Genomic DNA, 10,937 nt, shown 5'->3' on the forward strand with positions numbered 1-10,937 from the left:
ACGCGTAGCCATGAAACCCCCGCCCCACCGAGCGCCTCCGGTAACCGGGGCTATCCCGCTCCTCCGCCCCTCCCTCCGGGCCCACGGTAACGCGGCCCCGCGCCGCCCCCGCCCCCCGGAGCCGCCCCCGAGGACACCCCCGCCCCCAGCGGGCGGCCTCCGCCCCTCCGTCCGCCCTCTGTCCGCCCGCCGCTCTCCCCCCGCCGCCCCCGCGGGACCAAATTGACGCGCGTGGCGTGGCCCATCCGAAGCTCGAGAGGCGGCGGCCACGACTCGGCCGCGCCCGGGGCCGGGACCCACCTGCGGGGGCGGCACGGGCCGGGCCGGGTCCGGCGGGCGGAGCAGGTGCGGTGGGGCGGCGGAGCGCGCCCGGGCCGCGGTGCCGATGGGGGGTGCGCGCCGCTCGCCTCGCTGCTGCCGCCGCTGCCTCCCCCGCACGGCCGCCGGAACCGGAACCGCCGCCACCGCCCACACACTTCCGGGCACGATCCCACGCGCTTCCGCTTCCGTCCAGAATGGGCGCGCGCACGTACGGCGCCGCTCCGCCCCCATTCCCGCCTCACGTCGCGACGGGTGGCGCCAAGGGACAATAGAGAGCGGAAAGCGAAGGGCCCAGCGGGGGTCTCGGTGTGCCCACCCCCTCCCACAGCCCCACCGCGCATACAGGCGCTTGGTCTTCTTCGCTGCTTTTATTTGGGCCGCGCACAGCACGGGGCCGCACTGAACGAGGCCCTGGGGTGCGGGGAGCACCACCAGGTCCGGGCTCCTGCGTGGGGTGGAATGGGAACGGACACGAGGAAAGAAAACAAGATGGGGGCAGGCTGTCCGGCTGTCCGTGTGTCTGTCCATCCATCTGTCCGTGGTCCCTTGCTCAGGCTTGTGGCCCGGCCGTGCCATCCCCACCAGCCATCACCTCACTGTAGATGGTTTTGCCAAGGCCCTGGGGAGCAGGGGGACGTGAGAGCAGCCCGGAGTCAGGAGGGGCCCTGTGGGGACACCCCACTGCCCCAGGGGACATTGCCATCCCCACCCCAATCTGGGTGCTGGGTCACTGCCCCACCTGCTCATCCCCTTCCTCGACATCTCCCCTCTGCACCTGGGCGTACACTGGCTCCTCTGGGCTGGCAGCAGCTGTGGGGCAGATGAGGCCATGAGAGATAGGGGCAGCCCCCTCCTGCCTGCCCGCAGCTCCCCAGGCTGCAGCCTTCACCCCATGGCAGCGCCCACCGCTGTTGGCTCTCTTCTTCCTCCTCAGCAGGTACAGTGTGATGCTCAAGGCTCCCAGCACAGCTGTCAGCACTGCCAGATAGATGGGCCACCTCCACCTGTGCACCTCTATGGGGACAAGGCATCAGGATGGCCAGATGGCTCTGGGCAGCCGGGGTGGCAGAGGGGGACAGTGAAGGGCTTTACCGTGTGTGCACAGTGCTGCCAGGTACACAGATTTGCTCTTCTCCTGCACCGGGTTCCAGGCCACACAAGTGTAGGTGGCATTGAGGGTGCTGGCGGGGACGGTCAGGTACAGCGTGTGGCCATCCTCGCTCTGTCTCCAAATTGTACTGGAGGTGCTGCTGTGCTGCCAGGTGGTCTGAACACTGCTTCTGGCTGGCACCGAGCACCGCAGGGTGATGCTACAGTCCTGGGTGCTGAAGGACAGCAGCTCGTGCTGGATCTGGGGTTCTGGAACAGGCTCTGTTGGGAGTATGAGGAGCACTGCTGGGACAGAGCTACCTGCAGGCACCTGCGGACCTCCAGGACCAGGAGGGACAGGCAAGTGACAGCGAGAGGGAAGTGCAGGTAGAGGGCAGATGTGTCATAAAACAGGAAAATTCCCTTTACAGATGCTCAGCAGCAGAGCGCACTCAGGAAAGGGGAAGGGAAACCACTGATAACTCTCGTTACAAAAGGGTTTGTCACTTCTCCCTGGGATTGGGATGGTATTCCTGCCCCCCAGTCCGCCCACCCCAAAAACCCCTTCAGCTCACCGTAGACAGAGAGGTTGAAAGAGCGTTCATACACTTCTGTTGACTGGTATGTGACCTGTGCCTCGTAGACCCCACTGTCACTCAGCTCCAGAGCAGTGATCTGCAGTACTGTCTTATTGAAAAGCTTCAGCCGCTCCCTGCTATACTTGGGCTGTGGGGACAACTGCAGATTGAACTCCACCACTTCTTTTTTAATGCTGCCATTGGCTGTGAACTTCCAGCTGATCCTCTTCACAACGCTGCTGGTGGACAGATTCAGGGGGAGCAGCACAGAACCCCCCAGCACACCACTCACTGGTTCAATCTGGACAGCTGTAGTGCCTGGTAGAATAGCAGTGCTCAGTGGGATGGAGAGTCCCAGGCACCCTCTTGGGTTCTTTAACTTTCACCATCCCTTTCCCTGCCTGTGGCTGGGCACTGCTGTGTGCTCATGCCACATGCCTGTGGTGCCATGATGTCTTCACACCACCCGTGTGAACACAGCTGTGTCGAGATGCTGTCCCCATTGCAGAGCTGGAACTGGAGCAGGCTTAGAGGTGAAGCCCATAATAATTCTCCCCCAGACACCCTACAAAGCTGGAGGCTGAGCTGCAGGGTGCAGTGGGACTGGGTGCAGCACCCCGTTCCCAGCCCTGTGGCGAGACACAGAGCTCCTGTGACGTGAGCAGGAGGTGGCTTTCAGATTCAAAAAGCTGCAAAGAGGTGACCATGCTGGGGACCAATGTGTTCCCACATCACAGGGCCCATCCCGCATCGGCCGCTCACTTCCTGCCCACACTCAGGGCCAGTCATGCAGTTCCCATCCACTGCTCTGCTCTCCAGTTTGAAGAGAGGAAGGAAAAGCTGCAGGAGTCATCACACAGACAGCAAACTGTGTTGGGCCAGAGTGGGGGTCACAGCCCCACGGAACCACACGTCTCCATTGTTTGGGAGATGCTGACACAGAGAAGGACCACGTCCCCATGAATCATCCCTTCTGACACTGAGCCACCTGCTCGTATTTTTCCCCAAACAAATTCCCCACATGAGTGTGCAATGCAAACACAGTCTCTGCACTTCCCAGCTCGATCCTGCTGTTGGAAGCTCCATCACTTCCCTATTCCTGTCTCCAAGCCCTCGCCCTGGAGTTTTCTGGCTGGTGGGGGCTGCACCCACTCATTAGAGTGCAGTGGGAGCCTGGTTTTGTCCTGGTGCAGCCCCGCCAGCACTGAGCACAAAAGAGCATCTGCTTGAGAGCTTTGAGCTATGCAAGAGGACACCAACGGGCTCTGAAAAATGCGTGGGTGAGCAGAGACCAGCAGAAAACCCATCAGTTGTCAAGCCAATATGGAACAGGGCAAGGTACAAATGGTCTTGCCTGGTTGCAGCCCCACTGTTGACAGTGAACTTCTCCAGGTGTGATTTATGCGATCGGTAAATAGGGTTGGGTGATGCCATGCCTAGTGCCAAGCTCTGCCTGCTCTGCTTCTCCCAGGGCTGGGAGTGGACATATCCCTAGTCAGATCCCCTGAGAACAGCACTTGGACTCCTTCACAGAGGAAAACCCAGCTTCCACGCCTCTTATTTCCCAAATATTTTCAAACCTGCACCAAACCCAAAGGCTGAGCCTCCACAACCACAGTTTTGCTGGGTTCCCACAGCAGCAGCACTGCTGCTGAGCCCCCCTCCCACCTTCAGCTCTCCCCCCCCCCATCACGTCCACGCTCAGCCCCTACCTGCAGTGACAAGGAGCAGAGCCAACAGCCAGGGGATGAGGGGACACTGTCGGCCACATGGTTCCCCCATCTCTCCATTCCCCAGCTCAAGGCAGCGGTAACCTCAGCTGCGCAGGCGGTGGAGAGGACACATGCAAATCTACTCACGGGTTCTAGGGGAGTGGCAGCTTGGGGACGACGGGAGACCCTGCCCAGCCCCACCGTAGCTCTGCAATATGTGCAGGCAATAAATGAAGGATGAAGCCCGGATGCTGCTGTTGTTGGGTAAATAACAGCAGATGGGCTGGCTGTGGGACAGATACCTAGCACAGGGAGCACATATTCTCCCATTTCCTGAGGCTGCACTAAGAGAATGCTCCCTCCCCGCCAGGCTGGTTTCCCCCCAGTTTTCTTGAAGCAAAATCCCAGCAGCAGAGAGGCAGAGACATGAGAACGTGGGAAACGGCCCCGAGCCTGCAGGGGGACAGAGGTTTTGGAGAAGCACACAGAGCTGGGACTTTGCAGAGCTGCTCACCACCGCTGCTTTTGTGTTTCCAAAATGGGGAAGCGAGAGGCGGTTTCTGGGGAGGCAGAAGCAAACCGTGCACAGCTCCGGGATGACGTGACTGCGAGGGGTCCACATGTGGGTGTGCACAGCAGATGTACGCCTGCACGTAGAGCCCCACGCACGCAGCCCCCACACACAGCCCCACACACGGCCCCACGCATGCTGTCAGCTCCCTGCTGCGCTCTCACCAAGATTTATTTGCTGTTTGGTTTTTTTTTGTTTTACGACGTGGGGAGGTTGGTCCGAGCACAGGGCCCATGACAGTAGGTGCTGGACACACACAAGAGAAACTCTCTACACACTCCCCCCTCCCCCCCCCCCCCGTAATGGCAGCACATGGGCAACACAGGAATGGCTATGGGGTGGGGGAAGAGCAGGCACATCTCCCACAGGCATCTGTCCTCCCCAGGCATTGGTCCCCACACATGGCCCTGGGGATGTCACTACCAGGGTCTGCTCGACCACAGGGGAGGGGGGATGGGTGCTGAGCTGGAGGCTGGGAGCAGTGGGGGTGGGGGGGAAATCTGCACCAGGTGGTCCCATCCTGGATCTGCAGTGATTGGATCTGCCCAAGCCCATCCACTCTGCCTTCCCTAGATCCTAATCCCCCCCCCCCCCCCCCCCTCCCAAAATAAACGTTTTGGTTCCCCTCTTCTTGCTCCAGGGCAGCTCACTCTCTCAGCTGGCAGAAATGGGTCTGGGACCCCCAGTTGCGTGGGTGATGGAGCCATGTCCCAGCCCGGTGCTGGAGGAGGGACCCAGCCTCATCGCTGCTGCTCATCTCCATGTCCCCAAAGGGGCCACGAGGGCTTCGGACAGAGGGTTGGACAAACCAGAGGTGGGTAGGGAAGCATCCGGCTGGCTGTACCCAGAGATGGCACCTCCATCCCCAGAGCCAAACCAGGGGCTGGAGAGGGGTCGGGTTTGGCACACAATGCACGTTACAGCCCTTCAGTTACATCCTGATGCTCCAGCGCTGTCGGCGCCTGTGGGGAGAGAAATCCTTCAGCTGGGACCAAGGGCTGCCCTGTCTGTCCATCTGTCTGTGCACCTCCCCGCAGTCAGTGCTCGTCCCTCCTCTCCCCTTTCTCCACCACACCCGGACCTGGTGCGAGCATGTCACGCAGTGACAGAGGTGGGGAGTGCCCCCCTCGCCCCGGTCCCCCCGGGGGCAGACACGGCCACGGGCCACCCGCACCTGAGGGCCTATGTCACCTCCTCGGCCGTGTCCTCTGGCTCCTGTTGGATCTGCTCGTACACGGTGCTGCCCGGTGCTTTCTCTGTTGAGCTCGGCTCTGGGTTGTTTTCAGGGGGACGTAGGCCCTGAGGCAGAATTGAAGTGCTTATGGCCCCTCCAACGCTGATGTGATGGAGACCCCAATGCAACAGGGACCCCCGAGCACAGCCCAGCTTCGGTGCTCCTCACCTGGTCATTACCTTCCGGGGGGCTGCGGTGCACGATCTCGGTGTATTGGGGTTCTTGGGGGCTCTCCTCAGCCGGCGCCGTGGGAGTGGCAGCTGCAGGGAGGGGGATGTCATGGTGGGGGGAGGGCCAGGGATGGCTCTGATCACAGCTCAGCTCTGAATGCTTTCACTAACCTGGGTCCGCTGACTTCTCGCTGTTGAGCCGCCAGCACCAGAAGGCTCCACCGAGGCTGACAGCCAACAGGATGAGGGTGAGGACGATGTACCCCGATTTGGAGAAGGACACCTGTCCCCCTGGAGGACACAGAAAAGGGCTGAGCCAGGGGACAGCCATGGGAACCTCACCCAAGCTAAGCTGGGGGCACCCAAGGGCGCTCAGACCCCTAGAACAGCCCAGCTGCTCACCTCCACTACGACAGATGCTCTGCAGGTCGAAGGGAACGACTTTCTGGTCAGCAGGGTTGCTGACAGTGCACGTGTAGGTGGCATTGGCAGTGCCAGGCTGCAGGGCCAGGCGCAGCGTGGTGCCATCCGGGGACAGCTGTGAGCGATCGGTGCCCAGCTCCTGGCGCCCGTTGTCCCTCCTCCAGGTGACATTGACGGCCCCTTTGCCAGTGCCCTGGCACTGCAAGGTCAGGTTGCACCACTCCACGGTGCTTGCCAGCAGCTGGCTGTGGGTCCTGGGCCTTGGCACTGACTCTGCACTCAACAGGGAATGGGTCAGCGTGGTACAGCTCTGCTCAGACACATCACACTGTCCTGCACTATGGGGAAAGGCATAGCCAGCCCGCAGATGTTTGGGGTGATGGGAGAAGGGACCCCAAGGTGTGGAGCTTGGAAGGCCAAGCATGGGATGTGAAAGGTTGGGGTCTAATCTAAGTCATCTTCATTGCTCTGCCCCACAGTTTCCCCATTTTAGTGTTCCCAAAGCCCACCCCCATTTGGTAGCTGCTCACCGTAGACAGAGAGGTTGAAGGATTGGTCCTCCACCAGCGCCGGGTGCAGTTTGATCCGTGCCCCATAGACCCCGCTGTCGCCCAGCTCCAGGGCCCCAATCCTCAGTGCTGTAGCATTGGGCATCTCCAGGCGCTGCTTGAAGCGGTCCTGGGGGTCAGGGCGCTCGAAGCCCCCTGGGCCAAACTCAGCCACCTGGATGGTGGCACCAGCACCGGAGGAGAAGCTCCATTCGATCTCCTTCACCCGACTGCCAGGGGGCAGCACTGGGGAGAGCAGCACTGAGCCCCCCAGGACGCCAGACACCTGCTGGGGCTGTGCTCGCACCTGGCCGAACAGGAGCTCTGGGGACAACAAGGCAGAATGTCACCAGGGTGCAGGGAATAGTGTGGGGATGGGCAGAAGGATCCCTGGGGACAGGTCCCACCCGGCACCGCTGTCCAAGCTGGAGGAAGAGGATGAGGAAGAGGAAGCATCGCCCTGCAAGGTGCAGACTCATCTGCTCTCTGCCTGCCCTTTGCGGGATGGGGACACCATGGAGGCCGTGCGGAGCTGCTGCTAGCGGGGAGGGGAGGTTGCCAGGGTCGAGAGCTGGTGTCCAACAAGAGCTACGTGTTCGGATGCTGAAGCTGCATCCGAACGGCGCGATCTCGGCACTGCAGCCGGGCGCTCACCGGAACAATGCTCCAACAGACTCTGCGAGGAGTTCCCCGCCAGCATCTGCAAAACCTCATTGTCCGCCTTAAAACGCGCCTCGGCCCAGATGCCTACGAAAGATCACAACAGTTACGGCAGCAGGACTGGACTGGACCACGATGGATCTGGGTCCAGGGAGATGCTCGTGGGCACACGCCAGTCCCGCATCCCACTGCTGCGTGTGGGTGAGTGTGGGGACATGGAGGGGACCGTGAGTACTCAGGAGGAACGGAGCCACCTCCAGGACTTTTTGGGCTGTGCCTACACTGTGGATTTTTGGCAGCACCAGCAGCGCTCTGCAGTCACGCTCAGCACCAGCTCCTGGCACCGGCAGCTCCCGCCTACCTACAAGCTGTCTCCTCCACCGCCTCCAGCCCTGCTGGCATGAGAGGGCCAGGGGGGCCAGCGTCTCCTCAAAGCCCCCCACCACCTGTCCCCATCCTACACACTGGGATGCCCAGGAGTGAGGCCAGGCTTCGTCCCATCCAAGCTGAGACCTGGGCACAGTATCCCCACACTCCTCTCCCCCCACCCTGACAGAAGCAGATGTGCTTCTACATTAAAGCAGATTAAAACCAGACATCCCAGTGTTCGCTTTATAAAAAGCCTTCGTGCAGCCTGAATTACAAGCTGCCTCTTGGCTTTGCTGGGGAAGCAGAGCTTCCCAGCAGGCACTTGCTGCTCTGGTCCTGAGTGTCAGGGGGGCTCTTCTGTGTTCTTCCACTGATTGCAGCTTTATGCTTGGCTGAGCCCCACTCCCTCCCATCCTGCGTGATCCTTCCCTGGGGGATCCCCACATTTGGGGGCATGGTTATGGGCTGGCATGTGAGCTTTTTGCACAGATGTTGAGCAGATGCCGAGACCCAGGACGCACTGAGGGGAGGGGGTGGATCACCACAGCCCCCAGTGCACAGGGGAAATAATGGCTGGGGAAAAGCAGGAGGGTGCCCAGCCACCACCATCACTGCCTGTCCTGGTGGCTCGGGGCTCCCAGAGATGGTTTGGGAGAGGGAAGAGGGTTTTTTTTTTAGTGCACCCTGATCCAGCTCTAGTCCTAGACCCCAGCAAAAGATCTCTAAAGGCAATTTAAACCCAGGGTTTATTCGATACACATCAAAGTAGCTTCGCTCTTCCATCACCCCCGTGCTCCGAAAGCAAATTCCTCTGATCAAGGGAGGGCTGGAGGACCTGCAGCCCCCAGCAGCCACTCTGCCATCATGCAGGGCCATATTTGTGCCACTGTACGCACCCTGTGCTGCCACCGCCAACCCCGTGTGACGGCCGCACGCTCCGAAGCCAATTAAGCATTAGGAAGATAAAAGCTCCCTGCTAATCTGCCCGGACTAGAAGATGCTTTCTGTCGGAATCGAGGGTTTTATGGGAATTATTAAATGTGTGGATTAGCACGCTGGGAATTAAGGGGATTCCTCTCTCAACATTTTACGTAAGAGCCTCAGCAGGCACAGCCCGGGGTTAACGGGCTCCATGGGGCGCGAGTGGCAGCAGCAGCGAGCAGAACCCCCCCAGGACGAGGCAGCGGGATGCTTGGTGCCCCCCGTTATGAAACCTCGCCGTGGAGCATCACGCGCTTGCGCGTCTGCCTCGGACCCACGCGACCGAGAGCCCGTGGCACGCGAGGATGTAGCACAGCAGGGACGCAGTCCAGTAGCACCACTGCCCACCCCGCGGGACGAGGGCACGGTGCCCGGGCACTCACCTGGCACGAAGCCGAGCAGCGCCAGCAGCAGCGCGGGCAGCCGGGCTGCGCTCCTGGCCAAGTCCCCCTCCATTCCTGCTCTGTGCTGCTCTGGTGGGCAGAGTCAGCGACAGCAGAGATGGGGAGGAGCAAAGCTGCTGCTCACTGCAATCCGTAGGCAGCCAAGCATCGTGGAGCGCTGCGCGCCTCTTAATTAGCTGGTGGGAAATGAGCAGGCGTGTGGGACCTGTACTGCACAGGGGAGAAACGTGGCTGAGACCCCTGGGCTCTTTGCATCCTTGGTACCCCAATCAATGAGCAATGCTCTAATTAACAGGCCGTGACCCAATTAATGCTGGTGGCACTCAGCGCATCCCTGCCCCTGGTCCCCCTCCAAAGGACAGCTCTGAAATATTCATAGAGCCTCAGCAGGGAGCCTTGATTGACCCCGAAAACCCCTAGCCCCAACTTCTGCCTCTTTTAGTTCAAAGCCATTCCCACTTATCCCATCGCTATCAAACCACATCCAAAGTTGCTCCTACTCCTATTTATGAGCCCTTTTTCCTGGGCAATCCCACACACGGCTGGGCTGAGCTTCTCTGGATGAAGAAATCAGCATGGGAGGGGACACAGAGTAGGAACCCCCTCCCCAAACCATCACAGCCCACTTTAGGTGTGGGTTTTTTTTGTTTGTTTTTTTTAAACTTCAATCCTCTAACCAGCCAGGGGTAAAAAGACTGAGAGGGAAACAGCCTCAACACCACATCCAACTTTCAGCTGGGCTGAGCGTTAGGGAAGGCTGCTGGCTGCCCTCCACCTTCAGTAAAATAATTAATGTGCTTCCAAAGGAATGTTAATGCCAGGCCTGCTCCCAGGGCAGACACTTTCAGGTGAGGATGCTCGAGCTGCCGGGCAGGACAGCTCACAGCCTCATAGTTGCCTCCCAGGTGTGAGGCTCAGCCAGGGCTGTCCCATCCTCCGATTCCTCCCACATCCCTTGCAGTTAAGTGGGATGCAAAAGAGGCCGAGCAGCTCAATTTCCAGCTGCTGGGGGAGACCAGCACTCCTCGTGGGCAGCGAGTTGTCTGAGGAAAAAAAGAAAGTGGTTCAAGGCACCGGGCTGCATAGCATAGCCAGGATGTGGTCCTCCAAACATCAGGGGTGTGGATGCAGCCACAGCACAGCAGCCTCACATCACAACCTATGGCTTCCAGCCCCACATGGCCACATCCAGCCCAGGGAGCTCACTGCTGACGTGCCAGGCTGCACTCTGAGTGCCCAATCCCTCCTGCATTGTCCCCGTGTGCACAGAGCCCGGGGCTGCCGCGGGCAGGGAGTGCCTGTCAGAGGCAGGGAAGTCACACAGCTCGCTGGGAACTCGGCTCAACGTGACCGCAATCAGTCACTTCACACACAGAGAGGGAGGGGAAAAGCGCTGAAGCTCTTCTCAAAGCTGGGAACACTGCACTCGCACCAGCAAGGGGGGGCCACGTGAGCTTCAAATTAGTTAATTTTTGCGATCTCCAGCTATCAATTCACAGCTGGTCAGGGTGAAGGACTGCTCCTTCACCAGCATCAAGTGCAATTTAATCTGCTCATCAGCCAGAGCCATTGGTTCAGACAGGAAACCTGTGACTGAGCCTCGGGGAAGCCACTTCCCATCCTCCTCAACACGGCTGCAGAGATGGTGACAATGCCCGCACAAAGCAGGGGCTCAGAGCAGTCCCATGCACCCAGAAGAATGTCCTCAGGGGACCCCAGTCATTGTTCCTCCACACCACCACCAGTACAAGGTCTGGTACATGTTTAGGGGACACCAAAGCCACTGTGTGCACCCAGGCTGTGCCTGCAGGTTCTCAATCAGTGCGCAACCACTGCCCCACTGGGCTCAAGGCTTTCTCCTAGGTGAAGCCTCCACT

At 60.1% G+C, this 10,937-nt stretch overlaps 2 protein-coding genes across 5 annotated transcripts; both read right to left on the reverse strand.

Moving 5' to 3' along the window:
- Positions 1 to 831: 831 nt before the first annotated feature.
- LOC136056710 (T-lymphocyte surface antigen Ly-9-like) lies at positions 832 to 3,811 on the reverse strand. Of its 2 annotated transcripts, XM_065749021.1 has the most exons (6): positions 3,701 to 3,811; positions 1,986 to 2,306; positions 1,414 to 1,692; positions 1,228 to 1,335; positions 1,061 to 1,131; positions 832 to 940 (listed from the first exon to the last, which is right to left on the reverse strand). In XM_065749021.1, exons 1-6 carry the CDS (start codon positions 3,768 to 3,770, stop codon positions 872 to 874), a joined length of 918 nt encoding a protein of 305 aa, XP_065605093.1. In that variant the 5' UTR covers positions 3,771 to 3,811; the 3' UTR covers positions 832 to 871. The 2 variants fall into 2 exon arrangements, with proteins under 2 accessions (XP_065605093.1, XP_065605092.1); XM_065749020.1 differs by having other exon boundaries at positions 1,061 to 1,335.
- A 1,043-nt stretch (positions 3,812 to 4,854) lies between these two features.
- Positions 4,855 to 9,119, reverse strand: LOC136056737 (SLAM family member 8-like). 3 transcript variants are annotated; one of them, XM_065749065.1, is made up of 7 exons: positions 9,040 to 9,119; positions 6,629 to 6,970; positions 6,078 to 6,371; positions 5,847 to 5,966; positions 5,674 to 5,765; positions 5,463 to 5,570; positions 4,855 to 5,233 (listed from the first exon to the last, which is right to left on the reverse strand). In XM_065749065.1, the coding sequence occupies exons 1-7, from the start codon at positions 9,110 to 9,112 to the stop codon at positions 5,189 to 5,191; spliced, it is 1,074 nt and encodes a 357-aa protein (XP_065605137.1). In that variant the 5' UTR covers positions 9,113 to 9,119; the 3' UTR covers positions 4,855 to 5,188. The 3 variants fall into 3 exon arrangements, with proteins under 3 accessions (XP_065605137.1, XP_065605138.1, XP_065605136.1); XM_065749066.1 differs by having other exon boundaries at positions 5,446 to 5,570; XM_065749064.1 differs by lacking the exon at positions 4,855 to 5,233 and having other exon boundaries at positions 5,469 to 5,570; positions 5,685 to 5,765.
- Between the last annotated feature and the right edge of the window lie 1,818 nt (positions 9,120 to 10,937).

Source organism: Cyrtonyx montezumae, unplaced genomic scaffold (genome assembly GCF_038088225.1).
Source record: "Cyrtonyx montezumae isolate F1298 unplaced genomic scaffold, pur_monq_1.0 scaffold_57, whole genome shotgun sequence".
In the NCBI taxonomy this organism is placed as follows: Eukaryota; Metazoa; Chordata; class Aves; order Galliformes; family Odontophoridae; genus Cyrtonyx; species Cyrtonyx montezumae.